Source organism: Electrophorus electricus, chromosome 14 (genome assembly GCF_013358815.1).
Source record: "Electrophorus electricus isolate fEleEle1 chromosome 14, fEleEle1.pri, whole genome shotgun sequence".
Lineage (NCBI taxonomy): Eukaryota > Metazoa > Chordata > Actinopteri > Gymnotiformes > Gymnotidae > Electrophorus > Electrophorus electricus.
Window position 1 is genome coordinate 6,591,554 of NC_049548.1, and position 25,947 is coordinate 6,617,500.

A 25,947-nucleotide genomic window follows, 5' to 3' on the forward strand; every position below is an offset into this window, starting at 1 on the left:
AGGAGGAACTTTACAACAGATTCCACAACAGCAACCCCCACCCCTACTCCATGTGTAGCTGTCAGTTTGTCTCTGTGTGGGATTACTGAGATAATGTGGTTGTTTTTTCTAGACTGTGCTCTGTGACATAACTTGATTGTGTTTTCTAGACTGTGCTCTGTGACATAACTTGATTGTGTTTTCTAGACTGTGCTCTGTGACATAACTTGATTGTGTTTTCTAGACTGTGCTCTGTGACATAACTTGATTGTGTTTTCTAGACTGTGCTCTAAGATAATGTGCTTGTTTTGTCTAGGCTTTGCTTTACACTCAGACCAAGCTTCGCTCTCTGGTCCCCAACTTCACCTTCAACCTTGGCTTCTCTGGAAAGTTCTTCCACACAGGTACATAGTGTGGAGAATTGTAGCCATATTAATGTGGAATGGGCATGTTCTATTTCGCTCAAGATCTTTCACATTAATTCTTGTGATTGTGGCTTACTCTGTCTTGCGGCTACATTGTGTTGATGCATCGAGCAGGCACTGATGAGGAGGATGAAGGAGATGACATGTTGCTTACACACAGGCAGGAGTTCTGGTGGTTTCCTCACATGTGGAGCCACATGCAGCCCCACCTCTTCCATAACGTCAGTGTGCTCGCAGAGCAGATGAGACTCAACAAGCAGTTTGCCCAGGTCAGTAACCGACGCCCCCCCCCCCCCCCCTCTCTACCCTCCCCCCAGTCGCAGTACTGGCCTTTGCTATATTGATATTACACCAAGCTGCAGTATGTAAATTAACCCTTTAACAAACCCCATGCTGCAAACATTCTGACCTGTCTCATGCATTCCACATTAGTCGTTTGTAGGCATTTTGATGAATCACAGCCTTTTAATTGTCCAGCAAACATAATTAATTTTGGTCAAAATAATTAACCATGTCACATCAAGGATTCACCAGTGTTATATGCCACAGGGAATATGTTGTAATGCAATAACCATACAGTCATTTTGCCCATATTGTACAGCTATAAAAAGTTTAAATGTGTTCATAATCTGTGAGAATGGCCAGAAGCCCTCACCCTGTAAATCATGGCCTGCTATCTTGTCCTGGATTGGCCTCCTTGGCTGTAGGAGCACGGCATCCCTACAGACATGGGCTACGCAGTGGCTCCCCACCACTCAGGAGTTTACCCAGTGCACAAGCAGCTGTACCAGGCCTGGAAGAGTGTGTGGGGCATTACAGTGACCAGCACAGAGGAGTACCCCCACTTGAGACCTGCCCGCTTCCGCAGGGGGTTCATCCACAGTGAGATACACGTAGGAGCACGTGCACCCATACACTAACCGCTAAATGAATCAGTACGTCTGTATGTTCAGATTCATTGCTGTTTTTTGTTTTTTTCCCCTAATAGATGTTTTACACATCTTTCTCTACATAGTATTTGTTTATTGCATATATCAATTGAACGGGTTTCTTCTTTATTGTTAATAATAATAATAATAATAATAATGTATTAATAACTAACATTATCTATTGTTATTATTATAATTATATTAACTAAAATACACCAATGTCGTTATGCTTTTGTCAGGTACTCCCACGGCAGACATGTGGGCTCTTTACACATACCATCTTCTATAAAGATTACCCAGGAGGCCCTCAGGAACTGGACAAGAGCATCCGCGGTGGAGAGTTGTTCCTTACTGTGCTGCTCAATCCTGTTAGTCAAACACACACACACACACACACACACACACACACACGTCCTCTGATGGTCATCCTGTAACCTCATATGCTGTACTCTGCTCCCCCTCCCAATCTCAGGTCAGCATTTTCATGACCCATCTGTCCAACTATGGCAATGACCGCTTGGGCCTGTACACATTCGAATCTTTGGTGAAGTTTGTGCAGTGTTGGACTCACCTGCGTTTGCAGACACTGCCTCCAGTCCGCCTGGCTGAGAAATACTTCCACATCTTCCCTGATGAGAGAGACCCCCTGTGGCAGGTTTGAGCTATTACACCCCAGAATTCTATGATTAACTAGGCTGCTTGGCTGAAAACCTAACCTTCCTATTTTTGTCTGTTCCACTTTGCTTAAGCAGTGACATTTTGTAGTGATCCTTTTAGCTATGGTTAGACTAATGTGATTTTTCTGCTCAGCAGAATCCTTGTCACGATAAGAGGCATAAAGACATCTGGTCTAAAGAGAAGACTTGTGATAGACTGCCCAAGTTTCTGGTTATTGGCCCTCAGAAGACAGGTAAACATCACACCAATGTGTATGTTGTATTTCTGTATTCTTGGTAGCTGTTTTGAGAATCCATTACTGAAATATGTTCATATGCATACACTGTGTAAAACTGAAGAAAACCATGTTTAAAACTTTGTACAAGGGTACAACGTATTTATTTGCTTAAAGAAAAGTGCCACTACATTTTGTTGAAATTTTCTCCTTTTGAATTTAACTGATATGGATATTGACAAAACATTTACCTATACTTTTCCTTGGAAAACATGTATAAATCTTGCAATTGTACATTGTATTAATTGTTTGTTTTTTATTCATGTTTATTTATGCTTTACATCATTCTCTACATGCAAATCTAGCAATGTAACTAACTGCCCATATAATAGCTAAAAAATGTCTGGGGTTGCACAGTGAGGTACGTGATGTGCATGCGTCACTCCTGACTGCTGAACTGCACCTCCTGCAGGGTCAACGGCACTACACACATTCCTCTCCCTCCACCCTGCCATCACAGCCAGCTCCTCCAGCCCTGTCACCTTTGAGGAGGTGCAGTTCTTCAGCGGACCCAACTACTTGCGCGGCATTGACTGGTAACAATGGATACATACACACGCTTTCTTAGTCCCCCGCCACCCACAGCAGGTGAACTGAAGGACACACTCATTGGAACAATCTGAATTTGTAACTTGTTAGGTGTAATGACAGTTTTTTGCCAAATGCGGCATTCCATGCCAACCCCCCCTGACCTCCCAAGTTAAAGTCATGGATGTTCTTTTAAAAAAACTTCTATTAAAAGCCTTGAGACTTTGCAAAATCCTATAGCTCTATTCTAGATACCTTTTTTAGTTAAGATTTTTTGAAGCTTGACAATCTGAGCTAAATTTCTTTACTTTTGCAATTCTCTGTATGTGTATTCTAAGCCGTATTAGCCTATTTTCACTGCACTAGGTACTGAACATCCAAGAAAGAAACCCCAAGTATAATATATAGTATGTATTACTATAAATACTTGTTGCTAAAAATTAATATCTTCACTTGTTTCCACTTTCATGAAAACAAATTTTGTTTTTGTGTACTATTACTAGTATAGCGATATCTGGAAGTTATTTGATTCTGATAAAGTGTCACAGTTCTTGCTAAATATAGCTTTGGTGCTGAAGCCCCCACTTTACAATACTTTAAAGTGTATGTATATTTTCTCAAGAAGGACTATTTCAATTTCCTTGTAACTTTATGAGAAAGTGTTATTTATTGTTGATTAATTAATTACTATTTATTCACTTGATTATTGTAAAACATTCAGAATGAAATATTTACAATACATATTTCAAGAAATTCCATATGACTGGGAGGTCTAGGTGAGCTGGCATGGAATGACCCAAATGTGCATTTTATATAGACTTTGTAGGTGCTCCTAATTCCTCCATTGGACGGTGGAAGAGTTTGAGCTTGTGCTCTTTTTACCATCAGGTACATGGACTTCTTCCCTGTGCCCTCCAACGTCAGCACAGACTTCCTGTTTGAGAAGAGCGCTAATTACTTTGACACTGAGATTGTCCCAAAGAGAGCTGCTGCACTGCTGCCAAGAGCCAAAATCCTAACCATCCTCATCAACCCTGCTGACCGGGCCTATTCTTGGTACCAGGTCTGTGTGTGTGTAGGTGTTTAGAGCAGCTGTAGAGAAGTGTTTTTGTTTTTTTTTTTAATAAAAAATCCTCTCTTTCTATTGCCATATCGTAGTCCGTGACTCTCTGTAGTCTCGTGGTTCCACAAATACACACATCCACTATGTTTTTCTCTGCGTTTCCCTGCATCTCCAGCATCAGCGGGCCCATCAGGATCCTGTAGCTCTGAACTACACATTCCAGCAGGTGATCTCTGCAGGGCCATCGGCACCAGCAGGCCTGCTCACGCTGCACCGCCGCTGCCTGCAGCCCGGCTACTACAGCAGCCATTTAGAGCGCTGGCTCCACTATTACCAGCCCAGCCAGGTACAGTAACAGTAACAATAACACACCCACACCAAAAACAAACACTGATTCCACCACTAGGTACTTAAGTCAGGTACTTGGAGCATAAAAACATGGAACTCTGCCAACTAGATCCGTCTCAACATGCTCTCCTACCTCTGCCCATTATACTGCTACACAGCTGGCTGCCAGGCCAGATATCTGCATTAAAGGCTTACTGACTTTATATTCATTCTTTCACAAATCTGCCACTGAAACCAACACTGATCGTTTGTTGATCTTAGCTTCTGATTGTCGACGGACTACAGCTTCGTTCTAGCCCAGCCCAAGTGATGGATAGTGTGCAGAAATTTCTGGGAGTCACACCTTTCTTCAACTACACTCAAGCACTGATGTAAGAACATCCATTACTGTATGTCACAGGGTAGTCGAGTAATTCAACAGTTTTCTCACATCTTTTAGAGACCTCATGTGGTAACGATTTTCTTTAGGAAGCAGTTATAACCGAAACAGGGTTTTTATTGGTGTAGGTTTGAGGAGAGTAAAGGCTTCTGGTGTCAGAGGCTGGATGTGGGTCGCACACGCTGCCTGGGTAAGAGCAAAGGCAGGAAGTACCCAGACATGAGCCGAGAGGTAACCTTCAACTACATTACATCCCAGTCAACACTGTGGCGTCTGGAAGTATGCATTAACTTGAAATATGACTCTTTTATTAACCTTCATCTATCACTTTTATTGACTCTTTATGAACTTTCAAGAACCAATGTGACAAGGATTCTGTCACATGGAAATGTTAAAACCCCCTCCCTTATAAATGTTGCAATTCCATTTTCAACTGGATTAATGACTCTGCAAAAACACTTAGCTGTGATATGAATGATATTGTTATGCAGCGGTGTGTGATGCATTGTACAGTTTCATATTTAAACCCAGTGGAAGCAGAAATAGAACAGTAGCCTGTTAGTCACACTCAAGGAGTATGGCAGAAACTTGTAAAATGACATTTAGTTTTGGTTTTATTTATTGTACGGTACTGCTTTATGCTAATGGGGGCATTCATAAAACCTACCTTTGAACCTCTTGTCATATTAATGCGCATACATTGGTTTCAATGCAAAAGCATTAAAATATATCTGTGTGTGTGTGTGTGTGTGTGTGTCCCATTTTCCAGACGCGGGTCTTCCTGTCTGAGCATTTCCGGGAGCAGAATGTGGAGCTCCTCCGGCTGCTTAAACGTTTGGGTCAGCCTCTGCCTAGCTGGCTCAGGGATGAGCTGCACCACTCCAGCTGGAGCTGACATTCAACAACTCCCATCAGAATGGAACCACAGCTAGGGTCCTTCTGTGTACCGGAGGAAACAGGGCCCCTGTGTCCCCAGAGGAGAGAGCACAGATGGCTCCTTCATTCTCCACACACCGCAGAGGCCTGGCCAAGAGGACCGGCCATCCGAGGGGTCTGCAGAAGTTCAAACCCACATATGTGGGAGAATGGAATCACGGTGCAAGTAGATCTCGAACATGAATTTAAGAGGAGTGTACACTTTTTTATTTAATGGCCAAGATAAGCAAGTTGGAGCGCATTAGTTGCACTGTGGGTAACAGACATGGGAGCTCATTATTTGCATTGTGGGAAATGGTGTTTCACAATTTTCTGAATGCCTATGGGCTGGCAGTATCTCAACTACAGAGGGAGTCTTTGGTAAATGAGGCATATACACAAGTTTTGTGAAAGGATAGAAAGATTTTGTTGATTTGAATGAATTCACTAGCTATTGGGAAATTCTGTGGTTGGTCTTTGAAGAGATTTTTTAATTCAGCCGATCAGAGATGCATTTGAACACCTGCCTCCTAAGACTGCAGGAGTTTGCTGACTACTAAAATGGATTTTTCAAATGATAAATGCAGTTTTGATCAAGTCAGCTTCTCATACCATGTAAGAAGTAACAGGGACAATGCACCTTGCAGCCAGTTTTGGCTTGCTGAGAGAACGTTGCTTCTTTATATAATTTAATTTGAAATGTTTATTCTAAAACTAATTTTGGCTCCAGGAAAATGATACTAGAAATGTGGATATGCCAGTGAATGCGGCTAGCACGTCTGCCAGAGCTATCCATCAAAGGCAGCAGCACTACCCAGTCCCACAGTGGAAGCGCCTGTGGGAAGGGTGTGGTAGCCATGCCATGCCCCCACACACATTGTGCCCTAAATAATACACTGCAGGTAAGGCAGGCAGCTTGTGTGCAGTAGTGTGTGTGTGTGTGTGGGGGGTGTTTGTAGTGTGTGCATATATGTTAAAAGTTGTTTGTAAAACTATCAACAGTAGTGTGATCTGTTGTCTTATTTGATCAACCTGGAAGCAAGCAACACTCACATCTGCAAATAAAGGCAAAAGATGACTGACAGACGTTTGAGTTACCTCATTTTCATTATGTGTGGGGTGAAGCAAGCAAGAGGAAGCAGGACGTGTTCTCTCTCTTGCTGCAACCTGGTTTATCAGATGAGAGATAGAATGGAGGAGAAGCATGAAAGTTTGATTAATCACCACACCAAAAGAAGAGCCTCACCCTCCATTTCAGAGCTCTGGGGCCCAGGTGGTCACCAGCAGCAAGTACAGCCCATAAATAAGACTGCGCTTCTCCACTGGGAACCGCTATAGACAGAACTTTGTTTGCCGATAAGTGGAAGAAAAGTGAGCGAGTGAGTGTGAGAGAGCGAGAGAGCTAAATCTGACTGACTGAGTTTTGTAGGAGTGAGTATTTTGGTCCTTGGACTTTCATAGACATGTTCATTAAAGCAATGGAGCATACTCGGCAGCATGTGCTGAAATGGTCTCTTTATTAAATACTTCCAAGATCAAGTTTCAGTAATTACAAAAGCTATGACGAAGGCCTACTAGCATTCAGACAAACACTTGATAGTTGTCAATTCATGGTTTTATTAAATGTATGATCATGCAAAATCCAGCATCCATGTTTTAAGTCCAAGTATATACGTAGCCCAATAGTATACCATTACAATGCAATAGATTTACTTAGAATGAGGGGAGCATACCAAGCTGAGATTTTTGTTTCAGTTTTTAATTTTTTTTCCATTTTTCTTTTTAGATGTGGTACATAACCTATTTATAATCCCCAATGGAGTGGTTTTTTTTATGTCAGAGATGCAACTATAACAGATTTTTCCATTCTAATCAAGTAAACACAGACAGTGGAAAAAGATTTACCAAGAACAGTACACATGCATATTCATTGTTTAAGCTGCATATTTGGATTTTCCTCATGGACAGGTAGGTCAATGTCCTGACCTGTTTTATTCCTTGCTTTTGCGGGGAGGGTGGATGCTAGCCTATCAGTTAATTTGCACTCCTTTATTCAGCCCTGTTCACTTCTGCTCTGTAGAAACTGAAGGGACCAAGCTTATACTGAAAAAAAAACCTCTTGGATGGATTTAAAATTCATAATAATGATTAATAAGTAAATGGGACCTGGCCAGTCAAGGCAGCAGTTTTGCAAAGCACAAAAAGGAAAATTTAACTAAAAAAATGAAACAGCATCACAGAGTCTGACGGCATCAGTAAAAGGGCTTTGTGTTTAAGGTGATGCTCAGCCACACATGTGCAGTTATAGTGCTGATATGTATGAAAGCCCTACATTTCACGATGGACGCATGAAGACTACATGTATATACGCAGACCAAACTCTTCTTTCACAAGAAAGACATCTTCAACAGAAGGGGTTGACTGGATTTTTTGTTTATCGTTTTTTCTGAACACAGTACATTTCCATTTTACAATATCCTACGCAAATCTTGTGTATGAAGTGGATATGTGAGGAATAGATTTCTATAAAATAGCAAAATCAGAACTGGCTACTTGTGCTGTAATACCCATAAGCTTAATAATAACCAGTGCTTTAAACCCTGTATTTGAGTAATATAATTTCTTGAGAAACTTATTTTTGACTCAAGTTTATATAAAGGTGTGTAAATCATGAGTGATCTTATAAGGTAAACATACATAAAGTGAGGAGATTTCCCCCAATGCTCCATGTTAATCATGGATTTAACGAGTGAGTGCACAGATTTACAGACCCATCACCAGTGTGAACCACAAGTACAACATATTCAGGACAGGATGTTTCAGACAATCCACCTTAAAAACAGCAAAAATTTCCAAAAATGTTATTTACGTGTGCTTGCACACAAGTGTCCTAAATATGAGAAGGCTGTGTGTGTGATCTTGTTTGAGAAAAATGATTCATGTCCTCGGCCAGTGCTTCAACCTTGGTTTAGTAAAACCAAACCTATGTCCCAATACACCATCACTAAGGGTATCTTCAAGGTGCCTTTTGGGTATTTGGTTCATATTGACCACCAGAGAGGCTACATAATCTGGCTTTGCATTTGTGCCATCTAACTAAAATTTCTTTCTCAAGATGGGAGACATCTGAAGACCAACTTCTATGAATTCTGGGTAATGGGTTTTGGGAATGGATTTTGAGAGGCTTGTGTGTGGTGTAAGTGTGCATGGGAGTGTATGAGAATCTGACATATCTTAATGACTGCAAAGAACTAAAATGAAAAAGCCTCTCTGTGTACTAGTGTTTAATGCTATTCTGATAGAACTTGGTCTGTTCATTTGGGCTCTCAACCACACACTGATATGAAGCAAACTAGAGGCTGAGCCATCTACTTAGAATAATATAGTAGTGTGATGTGTTTAATAACGAGTCCATATAAACACACACACATGCAAACACACACACACACACACACACACACACACACACACACACACACACACACTAAACAGAGTTACATGAAAAATCCCACACCCTGGAGGTGAACCTTATTTCACTTGATCTCTTTTAAATATATATTTCTCCAACTTTACAGGTATATTAAGGTTAACTTAAAAAAAGTGTTAAAATTATTTTAAAAATCAATTCGCTTAACACAAAATACTTTCTGATGTAACCCCAGTCAAAGATAATTAAAAAAAAAAAAAAAAAAAAAAAAAAAAAAAAAATTAAAAAACACCATTAACAGAATACTAAAACCCTGAAACTCTCATCCCTTCCAACAGACCATAAGAAGAAAAAAAAGACTTCTTTAAAAGCCTAAACACTACACTTTGGTGCTTCTTGATATGAAGTACATCTGTACTCTTCAGATTTATGACATTTTTTCTAATTAGTTGACATGTTCTCTTAATTCTCTAAATAATTTGTATCCAAAATCTACAAAGTATACAAGATGGAGGATTTAGATTACGCCCATCTAAACTAAGAGTTCGGAACAATAGTCGTTTTTTGTGAATTTTCTTTGTAATGACTCCCCACCCCCATTCCATTTCACTTACATAAATGTTTTTCAAACTTGATTGTAGCTTCTGGTTTTTTTTTCCATTTTTCAATATACAGTATATTTATGAAGTCATAAATCAGTACTTACAACACCTCCTGGACATCTTTAACGGGCAAAAAAGATGGTTCCATGAAAAAGGACTAAACAGTGCCCCCATGTGGGCGTCAGATGCATGCACCGTCCTGTGGGCGGGGCCACCGCCGTGGCCGGCTCCTATTGGTCAAAGGTTGGACAGGAAAGGTGGTATTGACAGTTGGACTGGATGTTGTCAAATTTCTTCAATGGCGTGTCTGCAGCGTCGTCCAGCCAGCCTCTGTGTGTCCATCCGGCCACAAAGAAGAAACACTCCCATCAATCAAGGATCCAGGCAACCTGGACAGAGGATACAGAGTTGATGAGAATATGGTAAGATGTTTTTGCTTTTGCAGAAACAATAGGCAAAGGGTGGGTAGGTGTGTGTGTGTGTGTGTGTGTGTGTGTGTGCGTGCGTGCCTTTGCCCTGCGAAGTTCACTGTAAGGGAGCGGCTGGTGCCCCTGAGCAGTGGAAGTGCACATTGAGCCACTTGGCGTCGCGGCGATGCCACACACGGGTCTCCTCCGACTGGCAGCTGCGTGGGCGGCCCTGGCTATCAATGTACTGCGTCAGGCGGATGTAGGCGATACAGGCAGCGTCCTCCCCGATCAGGTGTACATGGGGGTTCAGGATGGTGGTGTGCACAGGCTTGTTGTTCTTACTCAACACTAACAAGCACATTTGCATATTATCAAAACCTTTTCGCACATATTATGCACAGCAAAAATTGAAAGTGTTGGATATCGTACAGGTACAGGGATGTCATTTATGTTCTGCATATGACAGTCTAGTACACCTTATTAGAATTATTCTTAACTGTACTCTAGATGCTGCCTTTGAATTGTTACCTTTTTTAGTATGACTGACTTACAATTTTCAAAGTAAAACTTGTGGAAGTCCATCCCTTCTACCAGGTTCCCCAGAGCTTCAGGCTCAAATGAGGTCAGGCCAGGATCGCAAATTCTCCTAAAACAGATATTAATTTGAATAATTATTTTAAACTCCAAAAACATGAACCAGTACACTTTTTTTAAAACACGTTGAAAATCTAAACTCATGTACACCAAGTTTTGAATTTTTCACAGGGCTCCTAGGGGCCATGGCTGTTCAAGTCTTCAGACACCAAAGTATTTGTGCTGTTCTTACGTGTAAGCTTCAAAGTCCCCATTGTTCACGGCCTCTATCAGCTGCTCTGTGATCTTGATGATCTCTTGCTTACGAGCTACTCAAGGAAAAAAAAAAAAGGCGGGGGGGGGTGTAGAAGGGTGGTAGGAAGACAGAGGAAGACAGGAAATTGTGAAACACAGGAATGAAGGTTCTGAAAACTAAGAGGAGATTAATAGGGAGAAGCAGTTTATTGTCAACATCTGACATAAGTAAGCAAGCGTTATGATTTTCCTGATCTTTTTCGCTACAAAAATGACTCTTATAGACCCTCTGTGTGTATGATCCATCACATACCTCAGTGCATTCCACATAAATCCTGCCTCATGAAATCCCTACATGCTGGCAGCTGACCAAAACGAATTGACCGCGGTCACTATTAATGCAATCTAGTACCTCCCTCTTCTAGCATAGAGTAACAGCACGGAAGCTAAATGTGTTTTTGTGTGTGTATCCTGAACTTCCCAAAGCACTTACACTGGACTGTGGACCCACTTTCTGCCAACACAAAGCCGGCCTGATGAGCCATGGCATGAGGAACAGACTGAGCGTGCTCAAGAGCATGAGACATGCCCCGAACTGGTCCACAGTTTGCTTGGTGTAACTCATACTATATGATGATGACAGATGCAAAGAACCCAAGCTCACATAGTAAAGAAGGTGCACACTCAGCTGCTTGGTATTCGGTGTTCACTATGATGTAGACTGACTAAGGTTATTGCAAGTTGTTTTTGATGTGACAAGATAAAGCTCTTTTCCACACCTGTAGAAGCTACACTTCATATATTACCCAATACAGACACAAAAGCAAGTGCACATAAACAATGTAGTTAGGAGTAAATGAACAAATGAAGGAAAAAATTCAATGTTTATGAAATTTATGAAAAGTTGTAAATAAGTGAAAAACCAGAAGCGATAAAGAAAAAAGAAGAACTCTTAAAAGCCCTTATTAAAAACAACAACAATAACAACGGTCAAAATGGAGAAAATGTCAAAGGGTTGTTTAGGACGACGTTTGGGTTTGAATATTTGCTTTGAATGTGTAATCTTTGTAGTTTGCACCATTCGTTTCATAAATATGCATTTTTCATTTTGGATTTTTTTTTCCTTGCTCTGTAATGCTATATATGTATTAAATATGAATTTATGGCCATCTTGCCTTTATAGTTCCACTGTATCTTCTTCCAACATCAGAGGCCATTGACAGTTTTCTAAATTTGTAAGACTTGAAAGCCACCATTTTTCTGTTACTCCACTATTATTACAAAAAGACGGAAAAAACCCCACAAAGGCTCAGCAATAAAGATCTAATATATAAAGGTCTAACATTCTATGACAAAGACTGCTGCTCTTATGACTGAATGAAGAAATTAAAAAAACCTTCCTAGCATCTTTATAGTGAGCGCAAACACACAAAGGAAACCAAGGTTTAAGGAAGCCTTCTTGAATAACTAGTTCCTTAAAAACAGCAATGATTCAAGATTCAAAGTAAAAAATGGCATAGTCTGAGATCAGACTGCATTACTGATAGACTGATTCTCTGAAGGCCGACCTCATTCTCTCAAACGACCAATGACACAAAGCAAAGGCAAAGCAACATCACATCAACCATGAAGACAAGCAACTTAATGCCCTACCCTGTAGCAAATGCACACCAGAAAGCCAAACACATCAATTCATCTGGTGCAAAAAAGTGCAACAAACACAAAGCCAGAGAAGGTCTGACTTCTGAACACTTGCAAAAGGCAAACTTAAGCTTTGCTACAAACTAAAAAAAAAAACACCTCCCAAGTAAGAGAGGTCATAGAAGCAAAATGTCAGAGTAGCAACAGAAATCTAAGGGGCCCAAAATGACACTGCTGTTTAACACCATTCAGTAGCAGGTGAAAAGAGGAGAGGTCTAGAAGAATGTGGCATACAAGGGCCACAACATTTTAGAGAGCAGTGTAGTGCTGTGGCAGAACACACCAACATGTCTTAAGAGGAGAACTAACTGGAAAGGGTGGCAGCTATACATATGCCTAGAAAGGACCAGAAGACATTCCTACACTGAACCAGAGGGTGACGGCCTAGAGCGGTCTAGCAGGTGACAGACAGACCCTGAGGGGGTGGAGCGAGCCAGGTGGGAGCGGAAGATGGAGACTTACTGGCTGGAGAGCCCTGTGGCGTGGCCCCGAGAGCAGGCGGCTCGTCCCCGGCACTACTGCTGTGGGCTCCCTGGGCACTCTCTGCTGGCATGGCCCCAAGACCAGCGCAGCACGCACCACCGGCAGAGGGAAACACACACAACTCTCACCTTCAGGCTCTGGCCAATAACGCACTACTACATGCTGCTGTCAGTAACGCAGGCATGATGTCAATATTAGATCAAGACCAAGTTCATGACCGCCAGCTGGAAGAGGACTTGTTTAGATAAAATGGTTTTTGGTAAAACGGCTCTATTAATTCAGCCTTGGCTAGATAAAAACAAAACAGTCACAGTCACAATCTTAGTGGTCTATGGGGCTCCAAGCTAAACACATGTGAACATCCTGCCCTGTGCCCACCCCTCTTTTGGTGGAAAGTGACATTGCTGAATTAGTAGTGTGTGGCTAGTTGTGGAGTCTTGAAGTAGTGCCAGTAATCACAGAGAACTATTGGAAACCTTTGCCTGCACCTTCTCTCTGATTTCCTGTCCTCATCACCTGGCATGTGCAGCTGCAAGCATCAACCTTCTTTTCGTACAGGTTAACTAAGCAGAGGAAATGATGGACAAATGCAACAGCAATGATTTTTCATACTCCCAGAGAAGTGTTAGAAAGCTTTCAAAGACACTTGGAGTATAAATTTTCAAATCATGGTAATGAAGGTTCACAGCACACCAACGGACATGGCACAGCCCTACAAATATTTAACAACAAACTAGAGTCAAGGACACACCCACACAGACCAAGTCAAACATAAAATTACAGATGTACGTTCAAAGACTACATACAAAACACACAAATAGATGTCTATTGACAATGTATTTAAGTGTAGGTATAGATAGCTTTTGTTGTAAAACTACAAGTAAGTGATCATGTGTGGAAAACAGATACACCTAATTACCACTACTGCACATCTCACATGGGATCAATGCGCCACTGACAATCAACTATACCAGCTGTATTACTGAAAAATCTAAGGCATAAGTAACTTTACTTGGGCAAGTGACATTTCAATACGTGTAGAGATACAGATATGGATCAACCACCCTGATCCCTACTTTAATCTCTCTCCTGCCTACCCAGCACTATAGCTTTATTTAACCTGCTTAAATGAATTTGAGTTATGTGGCTTCCCAACACAGCATTTCATAATTTCTATAGCTGTGTGACCCTATCATATGTGCCCAGGTAGGCTGCTGAATTACAGGCTTTTCTGGTTAACAAGCAACATATCTAAAACCTGACTAATGCTGCAAGCGTTCCAGGTTGAAATGGTGATAATGGCCAGGGCTTGACGAGGAGAGAGATTTCTATTATTACAGCAGCACTGCGAGTCGTGAGGCTCCGCAGTGCCAGAGGCATGCTGGGAAGAGCAGAGGAGGCCTGCATACCTTTGCTCCCTTTCAGATCCTCCTCCTCAGTGGTGTTACAGCTCTCTGTGGAGCCCTGGAGAGACAGGAAGTGGAGACCGAAAGAATATGACACAGCTCAGGCAGAGCGGGAGAGAGATGGACAGAGGGAGTGAAAAAGAAAGGTTACATCAAAAAATGCACCTCTTCCCACTCCTTCATTTTTTCCTATTCCAGGGAGAAAACACAGAAAAAAGGGCTCACCTTGGTACCATCTGCTGGATTGTGTACTACTGTAGTCTGTGGCTCCTGCAGGATTTAATACCAGCAATGATAATTACATTCAGTTCCACAGCATTCTTTTGTGTACACAGAGTATACACAAGTTTAATTCTAAATAAATAAATACATTTAAAACAAATAGTGAGACAAAGAAATGGGTTAGATCCAGAAAGCCATGTTTGAGGGGCCACATCACCACAAGACTGTGTAACGCTCACTTCTGTGTCATGGACTGTGTCGTGTAAGAGGCGCTAAAATATAAAGCCTTCCAAATTGGATTGAGTAATAAGCAAATATGTCAGCATCAAAGGAATCCAAAAAGAAATCAAAACGGATCACTGTCATTGTAGTGCTATCATTCTTCCTTCACCATTCCAATTTCTGCCAAGGTCAGTGTCATCTTTCCAAAACTGTGCTCTGGCAAGATTTGCTGCCACCCTCTGCAAGCCCTATGACGGGTGAGTAGGGCAGGGGTGAAAGGTTAAATGTAGTCTTTAACAACGCATGTCCAGGTCCCAGGATGCTCTTTGCTCAGCTGTCTGGACTGCATGCACAAGCTCAGTCGATTTAAAGTATTAGTTCACTTTACTCTGCCTGGCTCCCAGGTACATGGCCATCATTTTTGGCACTGCGTATAAGAAATGAGAATTTTCATGCAGGAAAACTGCATCTTTCCTAAACTTTGGTTTATGTACTTTGGTTATAGTCAGTGAGCAGGTGTATACAGCTGAGGTTACAAAACAAGGGCCAATAAAGAAACAGCAGGACATAAAGCAATTAACCCAAACTTAAATTACTACATGCTTACAACACAAACGAGCAACAAAACTTGCACAGTTTGGCTTGACAGGCAACAAACCTCAAAGACCCCAAAAATCAAGAATTAAAAAAGAATGTAACAGCTACAGCACAGCACACTAGTTATGGATGAAGGGGGTACCATTGGTGTAGAGGAGGCTGTGCTGCTATCCTTCAGGGCACTCACTACAGCACTCACTACACTGGTTTTAGTGTTGTTTGTCTGTGGCTGCAGCAGAGAGGAGACATACATTTTCCTTTTCAGAGACATATGTCACATGACTAGGGGACAGGACTGGCATATAGATGTACCAATCATGTTGTAAGAAACAAACGTTGCATTAACAGCACGTAAGTATGCATATTTATTACAAAACTAACAAAAACAAAACTGCCAATAAAATGGATAGGCCCAAAGTTGGGAAAAATATTTAACTTATTTAACTTTTAAATAAAGTTATTTTACTTTTGCAGAAACCTCTGCATTCAGCAACTACAGATCAAACTCCAAAATGCAGAGACTTTAAATTACATATTTTGACCGAGGCGCAGTAAGTTACTCCAACAACTAGCCTAGGTCTGCATCACATTCATCACAGTGAGTACTGCTCCCACTTGCCACTAAACAATATACAGGTAAGATTCAACAAGCGATGAGCACTGTGCCTCTAATTCTCTGCTAATGTTACATTAAGCTTGACTTGTTGTGAATGTTTGACCTGTACTGATGTTTCCAATCTGATCGCAATTTAGCCAACAACTATTATAGCTCTCCATTTGTTTTAGAGCCTCTAAGACCAAAATGCTCATTTCTATGTTCTTTGATGTAGAAAAGTGTAAATAATTATCAAACATGTAGATTAAAGGATCACAGCAAAAGTTGATCAAGAACAGTACATTATTTGATGCATCAGCAGCCTTGAGTAGATAGAATAATTTAAAAAAGCTGTAATAAATGCTTCAGGTCTTACCTTAACTCCATCTGGTTTTTTGTTGAACAAACTTTTGCATGCTGTAAAAACATTAAGACAGCCTAAATTAATATGCAATGAGTTAAAGCCAAGCAGTGATGGTGTTCATTTGGCATGTTCTAAAATAACAGAATTTAATGTTTCATATCCACACACATCAAAGAAGAAGTACTGAATCGACTATATCATAACCAATCAACATGAAATGCTTCGACAAGGCTTCTCTGAGCTTAACTTTTATATCAATCACAACTTCACAAGCAATGCATCATCTATTTCATGCTAAAATGGTTTGTTTCAAGCTATAAGAGTAGACAGAGAGATTAAATCGTTCTCCATACGAGAGTAAAGGCATAATGAAGGAAAATCACAACTAATGTATGCAATCAATTTCCTTTAAATGCAACCATAATTTCCCCCTGGTCTGATTTAGTGCTCTCACGGCAGTATGTGTGAGAAAGTGATACACTGCAGACTGCATTCCATGCTAATGGTATAGCTTATATGGGGCATTAGCAAATCTATATAGCACTGACCCTTTCAAAAACACACATCCACAAACACCAATGTCAAAAGCTTCATTAAGCGTCATTAAGTTCCTTACCTTCCATAAAGAAGTGGAAAGGTAGGATGATGGGAGGAAGGCAAGATTGAGAGAGAAAAACAACAATCAGTAGTTGCAGACATGAGGGTGGAGGGAGTTGGACAGTGGCAGGAACTACCCATTTTGCAAGCCTGCCGGTGTTTCATGCTGCACTCAATATGGGGTGAAAAGTGCTAGTGATTGGTGCAATTTACCATACAGCCAGCCATGCAATGCCAACAAAGTAACAACTACAAGTCCCATAATGCATCACCATATCAGAATTAAAAGGTCACCTCCAACTTAAAATAAATTTAAGTCTTCTACTGTGTCTAATAAGACCTCAGGGGAATGCAAGCCATGTTGGGGGTGGGGGGGGGGGGGGGGTGGAACACCCTTTCACATTTAAACAATACAGTGGAGACTGGCATGATGAAAGTACACCATCTAGATCAGGAAAAAGCTGGGTTACTTTCACACATCCAGAACTTAACAAGATAAGGAAGGAATGCTTCCTTCAGACAAGGCCTGACGTGTACATAATGCTACCTTCCTTGTGTCAGGATACATACTGTTATGAAGTATAAAATGATGTAAACCAAACTGGGTTTACTGCCCACTATGCTTTTTCATAGTGCTTTTAAAATGTATCAAATTTCTTAGATGTCAAAAAGAACACAAGGAGGGTATTTAAAGGCACTGGTAAAAGAACCCTAAACAGAAGTTGTGAGAAACAATGAGGTTGTTGGACCACTTGCAAGCAAACCAACAGCAAACAACAAACAGTTCTTTTACCTCACATAACCTGATTCAGGCAAAACCAGAGACATGCCAAAAGATCTATTAAGCAGCAAGTCTCAGAAATTAGTCAAACATTGTTAGTAAAGTAAAATTCTCAGAAAGAAATGGAAACAGATGAAAAAGTTTAATGCTGTACTTATTCACCAAACATCTAAACAAGTACCTATTTTCTGCAATGAAATGATATACCGAACACTTACTGGGTACAGTTGAAACTTGGTGGACAGAGCTCTGACTTGACGGCTCCAAAGTAATTAATGTTAAGTATTCACTACAATAAGAGTGTAACTAATTATGTACACAATCCCCACACCATGCAGACAGACCATACAATAGTCTAGACATTACAGTGGGAAGTAACGCTTCAAAACCCGATAAACAAAAAAAGAAAATCATGTCACAAAAGTAAACTTCATGACCAATGTTGGCATCAGTATGGTAAAAAAAGACATGAAATATTGCGCTTAAAATACACAAAAGTGTAAAGCAAATTCCACTTCTATTACGAGGTCCTCAGACACTATGATCAAATGCTCCATGTTTTTGGGTGCCTAACACCCATGTGTTCCTCCTGTCCCTCTTCAGAAGCCTGAACAGCATCGTCTGTCTGACCTCCAGTGGGCCTTCTTCAACGCCGACCACCTGGCGTGTGCTGGGAACCAGCTACCACCCTACACCGGGTCTGACGGTTGGCAGCAAGCCAACCCCGCTCCTGCCCGTCCATGTGGCGCACCCCCGCACTCTCAGCAGGGGGGGGGGAGGGGGCTTTGCAGGGATAGGTAGAGGGCAATAGCAGCTAGGCCAGGCGATGCAGGTCTGCTTTGGCAGTTGATGAGAGACCACAGTCTAAAAAAACCCAGAACTCCACTTCTTTGCCACCAGAGCTCCTTCCCCTGGCCCAGGGTGCAGTGCCCCAAGCCTGGGCAAAGAGAAAGAAGAGTAGGGTTCCACATCTCCAGCTAAAGCAGAGGCAGCCTAAAGCTCTTTTCCACAATAAACTGCAGGGAGGAAGAGGGGCAAAAATGGCTCTATAATGTGACGTTAAACAAACAAAAAAAAAAAAAAAAAAAGGAGAGAAACGATTTCAACCAAAGCAGATGCAAAGACCTATGGCACTCTTCCTACCATGCAAGATAATACATGCAGGCTGGTGGTGAGCTGTCTCACTGCAGCGATTGTTCAAATGATTGCAGTGGGGTGATATTGATTAGACTTTCGCCTGGAGCCTCAGCGTTCAAATTTGACTCAGCTAGAAAGGGGGACCACTGAAAGAAGGGATATGGCGCAGTCTAGTTACATATAAAGAGCAGAAAGAGACAAATTTAAACCTGCTCAAAATAGTGAATTTAATATTCATGTTTTTAAAAGCTATTTGCTCTGCAGAGTTTACAAAAGGGGCACAGGTCTGCTTTTTGTCTCTGAACACCAAACGAAAGCTTGTACATGTTAAAAGTCCAGGGCACATGCAGATAGTGCATGACTTATTTGATAGTTATGCATGTTAACCTCTGCAGACATTTTGGTGAGATCAGCATAGCATACATGTGTATGATAGAAAATTCAAAATCGAAAACTCTGCCATTCTGGACCAGCTAGCATTGACCACTCATGAAAGGGAGTGCATGTGCTCTTTTGTGTGATGACAGGCATGGCAGGCTTTCAGTGGCTGCATGCTGACTGGGCGGAGCAAAGGGAGGGTCATGACTATAAAAGGACATAGAGGACAGGGCTCAGGGCCCCCCCACCCCCTCCCTGATGGCGAGGCGAGGAGAGGAGATGCACCCTCACATACCTTCCTGTGCAAGCGCGGCAGTGCTGGTGGTGGGAGCAGCAGGGCTGGTATGCTGCCGGCCCACTATTGGACAGAGAGGCGTTCAGTTGGATGGAGCTATAAAAAAATTATATCCCCCTGAGAGAAAGTGGACTATGACTTTCTCTGTGATTCAAAAATAAATTCAAGCTCATGTGACACTTTATTTCATAACTGTAACAAAATCAGAATTCTTTTCAGGCAGATCGGCCAAACTGTTACACACACACACACACACACACACACACCCCCCCATTACTAAGAAAAGTTTGGGGGAAAAAATGACTTGGAAATGGTAGTGTTTGACTGGTGCCTCATCCAAATATTGGAGCAAATAAGTCAAGGAGAGGAGAATCAAGGACAGAGAATCTCTCAATATATACACTGCAGTAAAGGATAAGTGTTGGTGGGCCAGGAATGTAATGATACTGTTTTTAGCTTACAACCTTATAAAGGAGCACAACAATGAAAAGTTTGATCTGTGTCCCTGAGATAATAATAAGCAATCCAGGACCTTCTGTTCAAAGTTTTCAAACCTTAAGCTCCCCTCTTGTGTAGCAGAAACTCCATCTTAACTTCTGACTTGCAGTATAACGAAGATGATATAGTAGATTTGGTCTTGAATCCCTACCTGTTCATGAGCAAGCAAGAGACGGGGACCAACCTGAAAAGTTTCTGGAAACAAGCATAGTGGTGAGGATGGCTCCCTAAATGGAGAGAACAAGAAAGAGATGGCCTGTGTTAGGTTATACTCCCAGCCTGCAGGATGCAATATGACAGGGCTGAGCCCCAGCAGCTGATGAACAGGAAAACTGAGTACCTTCAGTTTCCTCCGAGCATTGAACTTGCGCAGACATTCCACAGTCTCCTGGCGATGCATCATGGATGCCACTGTAGACCGTTGCTAAACAGAGAAAATGGACAATGAATGAGAGAACAGTGAAGTACATCTACTGGATAACACCTAAAAGCTCTTGAACTTATATACAGAATTCTCACTTTGAAGATCCTAACAGGTAAAGCACAGATACATATCATTCTGAATCACTTCCTTCCTAACTAAAGGTTAAAAAGGGTTACTAGATTCAGTGAGCTTGGGTGGTTCAACTACAAAAGCATCTGAGCTGCTGCTGAGTTTTTAATGGATTTCTGCAGCCCAGGGCTTGTGGGAAATGTAGTTCTAGGCAGCAATTACTTACGCAGACCCACGGGTGCTTGAGGGCCTGCTCGGCAGTGATCCTCTTGGCTGGGTTGATGGTTAGCATCTGGTTGATGAGGTTCTTGGCCTCAGGGGTGACAGTGTCCCACTCAGGCGAAGGAAACTAGAGGGAGTCAGGGAATGGCAGATCAAGTGTTTGATATGTAATCTATATGCACATGAGTAAATGCTTCAGGTTCTTTTCCCACACAGCAAGATGCAGGCACAGACATGGACATACTGTACAGCCTGAGCTGGAGGCTAATCAAATTAGGTGTATGGCAAGGAGGCAAGGTAGATGCCTTGTGTCACTGCACTTCGTTTCCACTCCAGCGATTGGCCATGCTACAACCACGGCGGGGGTCCTGATCATGTTACTTCCACATATTAGTGGCTCAATGCCTCACTGAGTCCCAAGTTATTAAGGGACAGGACAGGGGCACCAATCAGCCAGCTAAAGTCATGCCAGATTCTTCAAAAAGCTTATTTTAGGCAGTAAACAGTTTTAAGTAATGTTATTCATCCCAGGAATTCATTTCCAGTTGTGCTTCAAGCTCTGAGTTAAGGTGCAAAGTATATATATATATTATTCAGTGGTGATATTTTTTATTTGTTTGCTTTACAAAAAAAGCATGGTGCAAACACTAGAAAGAGGCTTTTTCCACATCTGTGTGGTAACTCATCTCTCTGCAATGCGTCAGAGAAGATATGACAGGATCAATAGCACCAGCACAGCTCTCAATTGCACCCAGTCAAAACTTAAGCAGCCAGTCTGTCAGACGACCCAGCCAGGCAAAAAGCATTTCACATAGAAAGAGCTGCCATGTTGTACTGTAGGATTAAGCAAGGCCAATAAGATAAGTAGTTGAGGCTGGTCTCACTGAACTCCAGGGATAACAGTGTATACAGACTGGCGATCTGGGTTCCATGTGCGGCCTCACTACAAACAGGCTGTACTCACATCGTAAGCTCCAGCCTTGATCTGCTGGTACAGCTTGTGCTGATCTTCATCCCAGAATGGAGGATAGCCCACTAGCAGAATATAAAGGATCACACCTGAGAGAGAGAGAGACAGAAAAGGAACGAGTGAGCGAGCGAGCGAGAGAGAGAGGGCTTTACTGAAGACCTGAGCTATGTTGAGCTGTATTTATATTGTGCTGGTTGAAAAAAGCTAATAAAACCAGAATAAGAGCTCTTCTCGTAGTCCATAGTCTAAAAGATACTAAAAACAAATTGAGTATTGAGTAGCTGATTTTTGGAGAAGACTGAAAAGTATCTTACTCCTGGGCCTGGTGAATGAGAAGAGTAAAGAACTTACCACAGGCCCAGATGTCCACAGGTTTACCATATGGGTCTTTCCTTAGGACCTCTGGAGATAGGTAGCCAGGAGTGCCTGCGAAACCTGTCCCAAAGAACAGAACCAAAAGAAACAGAGCCAAAGAAAAGAACAGAATGACATATAGCTCATATCAGTGTATTCCTGTGATGCAGAATACATCTGCAGGTTTTGAAGTAAAATGAGAGAGCCAAGATATGACAAACACTAAAGGGAATTTGCTATATTTGGTGGAACAGCAACTAGGTTTGGTCACTTCAAGTCAGTTTGTTCATTTAACGTGGTGGATAATATAACTGCTATCCATTCCCCAAATTCCCTTGTCTGGCCAGGTGATCCAGAGCTAACCGAGGGTTAACGGTAGTTAGTAGTTTACTTGGTAAACTGTAGTAGGGCACTGAGGAACGCAGCTGTCTCTGGCCTTTTGAGCAAAAGCCAGGATAGTTGTACTATTATTTAAATCATTATATCATTTTATATCATTCAGTTCTGTATACTCTAATAAAATAGTTATATAGTTTAGCTTTCTATCATTCTTAGATTTATTTGGTATCTAGTGCATTGCTACCTTATCCCTAGTAAAAACAATAGTCTTGTAATAAATCATGTTGTGAATGACAGCATTGTATTGCACTGTAAATCTGGAACCTTTTTACAGTACTGCTTTGATATGATGTGTGTTAGTGTTTGTGAAGCGAAGGGGAAGCAAGGCAGCACTCCTCTTTAATGGTTCGAGTATAGCAGTGTTTTACACACCCACTTACTACAGCAAAACCAGCAACCCAGAACAGGTTACCCCCCAGAGAGCCTCATCGGCGGTAAGCCAACTTGGCTGCCACTCTGTGCTACAGTGCAGGCTGGGAGTTAATACTGGTCCCCAGCAGGATCAGAGGAGCTGCTATGCTCAGGAAACTCAGAAGAGGAGGGCCTCCATAGTGAATTTCACTCCTCTCATCCATCATCATCCATGATCCAAACTGAATTTCCACTTTTAATAATTTAAAAGGAATTGAGAAACTATCACCTTAAATTGGAGACAAGTTAGATTTTCTGTATAAACTACCTTTTATACACAATGAAGAAGCCAATGTGAAACAGTAAAAGTAGTTCAAGATGAGCTGCTCTGTCGGGGTAGAATAGGCTCAATTTAGGATGTGCTGGCAATTTGAAGAAACCAGGCTTTTCTCCCATTCAAAATCAGTAGTGCTGAGGTAAATTTATCTTTGAAAGGAGACAGAACATGTGGTGTGGGCGGGCAGGGGGTGACTCCTGAGTGAAGAAAACTACGCGGACTAACAGCAACAGCCATACTGTCTCTTACCGAACCATGCCTGCTGGTCTCCCTGCACCTCGATGGCCAACCCAAAGTCAGCCAGTTTCACTGCTGCTCCCTTCATCTTACTGGCCAACAGCAGGTTCTCAGGCTGCACACACATACATGCACAGACATGAACAGACAAACTCTTCCCTTAAAAGAAGACCTTGAATAAAACTACATGTATTTGTGTGCAAATAGAAAACCTTGGTTTATGAGTGTAATGAAGACGCTCATGCTTGGATTAAAAAATGTATTTGAAATAAATACCCTGAAGCAGAAATCTGACATAGCTAGAAACCAGATGTCAAAGCTGAGCTCCTAAGGGATCGTACCCTTCATTACTGGGAGGGTGTGGTAAAAGAGACCGCCTGGGGCACAGGCACCACCAGGTGAGGAGGAAGAACAGAGCAAAGTCTGAGTCTGCACCCCCAACACACACACACACACTCATACAGCAAGAATCTCAGTCTTATTCCTAAAGTCAATACAACCTCCTGAGTGGAACAATAATAAATATATTGAGGGCAACTTCTAGAGGGCCTATATTCTACCCATCCATTGAGTAATGTAACGCTGCATGTGGCACTCATTATGACATTTTCAAAATATACTTCATTTTACTAAGCACAACACAGGACAGCCTAGATGTCTGGGTTGGTTTTAAAAAAAAAAAAAAAGATTTCATATTATATATACATATATATATATATATATATATATATATATATATATATATATATATATATATATATATATATATATATATATTTTCATTCTGCACATATATTAAGTCAAATATTTTTATTTTAAATGCATTTATGTATTTTGAATATCTGTGAACATGCATACAAATATTTTTTGGTAAAAAAATATTGCTTTTGCTTTTATACTTGCTAAAAAAAAGCTGTTTTGGGTTTTGTGATTAAGCTTAAGGACTTGGAAATTCACAGCCCACAAGTTGGGAAATGTATGTTTCTGAGCACATTTCATTAGAACTCCAATGGCACTCCATTAACAAACCAATTACAAATGAGTGAAACTTGTATATGTGGCATTTCCTCCCAACTCTTTTAGCTTGGAAAGGAAGCGTCTGCAACACTTGTCATATCACGTCCATCACTATGGCAACACGAAGGGCACATCTCTGCTCTGCAGTACTGGGCTCTGCGTTTGACGCAGGCACTGCAATAACACAGTCGTGCTGTGCATGCTACGATTAAGATGACATAATTTTTAGTTCTGAGGCAGGGCTGGCCAGAAGCTCATGCACTTCTAGCATGGAAGTGTGCTGCCTCCACAGATACAAGTGACAAAGCACAATGCCATGGACCCCCAACGCCAGGGTCTGCCGAGTCTTTGTGGAGCGCAGGGCCACTGTGCTGCTGGCCAGAGCCCCCAGGGCTCCAGTCACCTACATGACATGACATTTTGTTCCCTCACCCATATAATTAGGGCCTTCCAAAGATGGCAGAGCTCAGGGTAATTTCCATGGTGGGATAAATCAGCACATTCTCTCAAATGAAAACTATCGTGGCATTACATTGATCCTTTCTGCAGGTGTGGGACCTGGCTATCTGCGTTAGTAGTTTAAAACAAATCCTGAACTTGTATTGAGCTCTAAAAAGAAAAGTATTTTTGTTGAAATCTACAATATTCAAGTATTTTGGCCACTGAACTCAAAACACACTGGTAAGATATGCAATATGCTGTGCATGAGAGGAAGTGTGATGCATGGCATCACATAGACACTCTGAAGCAGCCTAATTGTGGTAGAGTGTGGTTGTCGTGGAGACGGGCAGTAGCTCACCTTGAGGTCTCTGTGCACAATGTCATGCTGGTGAATATGATTGACACTCTCCAAGATCTGATTGATGCACTGGCTATAAAACAGAAAGAGAAACCCCAAAAGGAATGCGTGAGAACCAAATCATGCTTAAGAGCGATTAGCGCATTTAAACACAACTTCTCAAAGTCAAAATGTTTAAAATCACAGTGTGGGCAACAGCGTCAAAAGCAAAGGAGATCACAACTCCCAAAAAGCATCTTCTTTATTATAACAAAGCTCTATCTGATTTCTACCAAGTGATGCTAGCTACAGAACGGCCACTGGTTGATGGAGGTGGAACATCATACAGCAGATGTTTATCAGTCTACAGCTGGCCACACTTTAGCCACCCATATGGATAACTTTGTTTGAGCAATAAAGCAAATTGAATTGAAGTGACATTTAAGAAGACTGAATGGACATAGAAAAGGAAGGTGAGAAACAGGCAGCAAATAAACAGAAGGAAGGATAAAGAATAGAAAGAGAAGTTGTGATGAGCATTGTAGATGCGCACATGAAAGCCCCAACAGAAACAGAATGTGAACTCTATTCTTGATAGACAAGGGTAGCATTTCTCTTTGCCCAAATTTGGTTGGATTTGAAGCCCAGCATTCCATTCCCAGGCCAGCAAGCATCTAGTGCTTTGCGAAGATCTGTTTGTTTCTCACACACACGCGCACACGCGCACG

The 25,947-nt window shown here is 41.6% G+C and overlaps 2 protein-coding genes across 11 annotated transcripts in view; one reads left to right on the top strand and one right to left on the bottom strand.

Moving 5' to 3' along the window:
- Window positions 1-6,602, top strand: part of ndst2b (N-deacetylase/N-sulfotransferase (heparan glucosaminyl) 2b) — a 44,418-nt gene extending 37,816 nt beyond the window's left edge. For both annotated transcript variants that reach the window (XM_035533373.1, XM_027010424.2), the window contains 12 exons: window positions 296-383; window positions 519-673; window positions 1,112-1,297; window positions 1,573-1,701; window positions 1,806-1,988; window positions 2,147-2,243; window positions 2,698-2,821; window positions 3,702-3,876; window positions 4,052-4,222; window positions 4,486-4,595; window positions 4,732-4,834; window positions 5,373-6,602. In XM_035533373.1, coding sequence (XP_035389266.1) covers window positions 296-383; window positions 519-673; window positions 1,112-1,297; window positions 1,573-1,701; window positions 1,806-1,988; window positions 2,147-2,243; window positions 2,698-2,821; window positions 3,702-3,876; window positions 4,052-4,222; window positions 4,486-4,595; window positions 4,732-4,834; window positions 5,373-5,498 — 1,647 coding nt within the window. In that variant the 3' untranslated portion in view covers window positions 5,499-6,602. The remainder of the gene's footprint in view (window positions 1-295; window positions 384-518; window positions 674-1,111; window positions 1,298-1,572; window positions 1,702-1,805; window positions 1,989-2,146; window positions 2,244-2,697; window positions 2,822-3,701; window positions 3,877-4,051; window positions 4,223-4,485; window positions 4,596-4,731; window positions 4,835-5,372) is intronic.
- Window positions 6,603-7,016: 414 nt separating this feature from the next.
- camk2g1 (calcium/calmodulin-dependent protein kinase (CaM kinase) II gamma 1) overlaps window positions 7,017-25,947 on the bottom strand; it is a 53,009-nt gene continuing 34,078 nt past the window's right edge. The window contains exons 6-22 of one of the 9 annotated variants that reach the window (XM_035533375.1): window positions 25,241-25,313; window positions 23,437-23,539; window positions 22,098-22,181; window positions 21,741-21,835; window positions 20,781-20,903; window positions 20,402-20,485; window positions 20,246-20,288; window positions 19,564-19,626; window positions 16,388-16,428; window positions 15,559-15,645; window positions 14,601-14,645; window positions 14,379-14,433; window positions 12,949-13,029; window positions 10,784-10,859; window positions 10,509-10,603; window positions 10,057-10,305; window positions 7,017-9,936 (exon numbers count right to left, since the gene is read on the bottom strand). In XM_035533375.1, the coding sequence (XP_035389268.1) occupies window positions 10,073-10,305; window positions 10,509-10,603; window positions 10,784-10,859; window positions 12,949-13,029; window positions 14,379-14,433; window positions 14,601-14,645; window positions 15,559-15,645; window positions 16,388-16,428; window positions 19,564-19,626; window positions 20,246-20,288; window positions 20,402-20,485; window positions 20,781-20,903; window positions 21,741-21,835; window positions 22,098-22,181; window positions 23,437-23,539; window positions 25,241-25,313 (1,381 nt within the window). In that variant the 3' untranslated portion in view covers window positions 7,017-9,936; window positions 10,057-10,072. Of the gene's footprint in view, window positions 9,937-10,056; window positions 10,306-10,508; window positions 10,604-10,783; window positions 10,860-12,948; window positions 13,033-14,378; window positions 14,434-14,600; window positions 14,646-15,558; window positions 15,646-16,387; window positions 16,429-19,563; window positions 19,627-20,245; window positions 20,289-20,401; window positions 20,486-20,780; window positions 20,904-21,740; window positions 21,836-22,097; window positions 22,182-23,436; window positions 23,540-25,240; window positions 25,314-25,947 lie in introns of all 9 variants that reach the window. The other 8 variants (XM_035533374.1, XM_035533376.1, XM_035533378.1 and 5 more) reach the window with 8 other exon arrangements.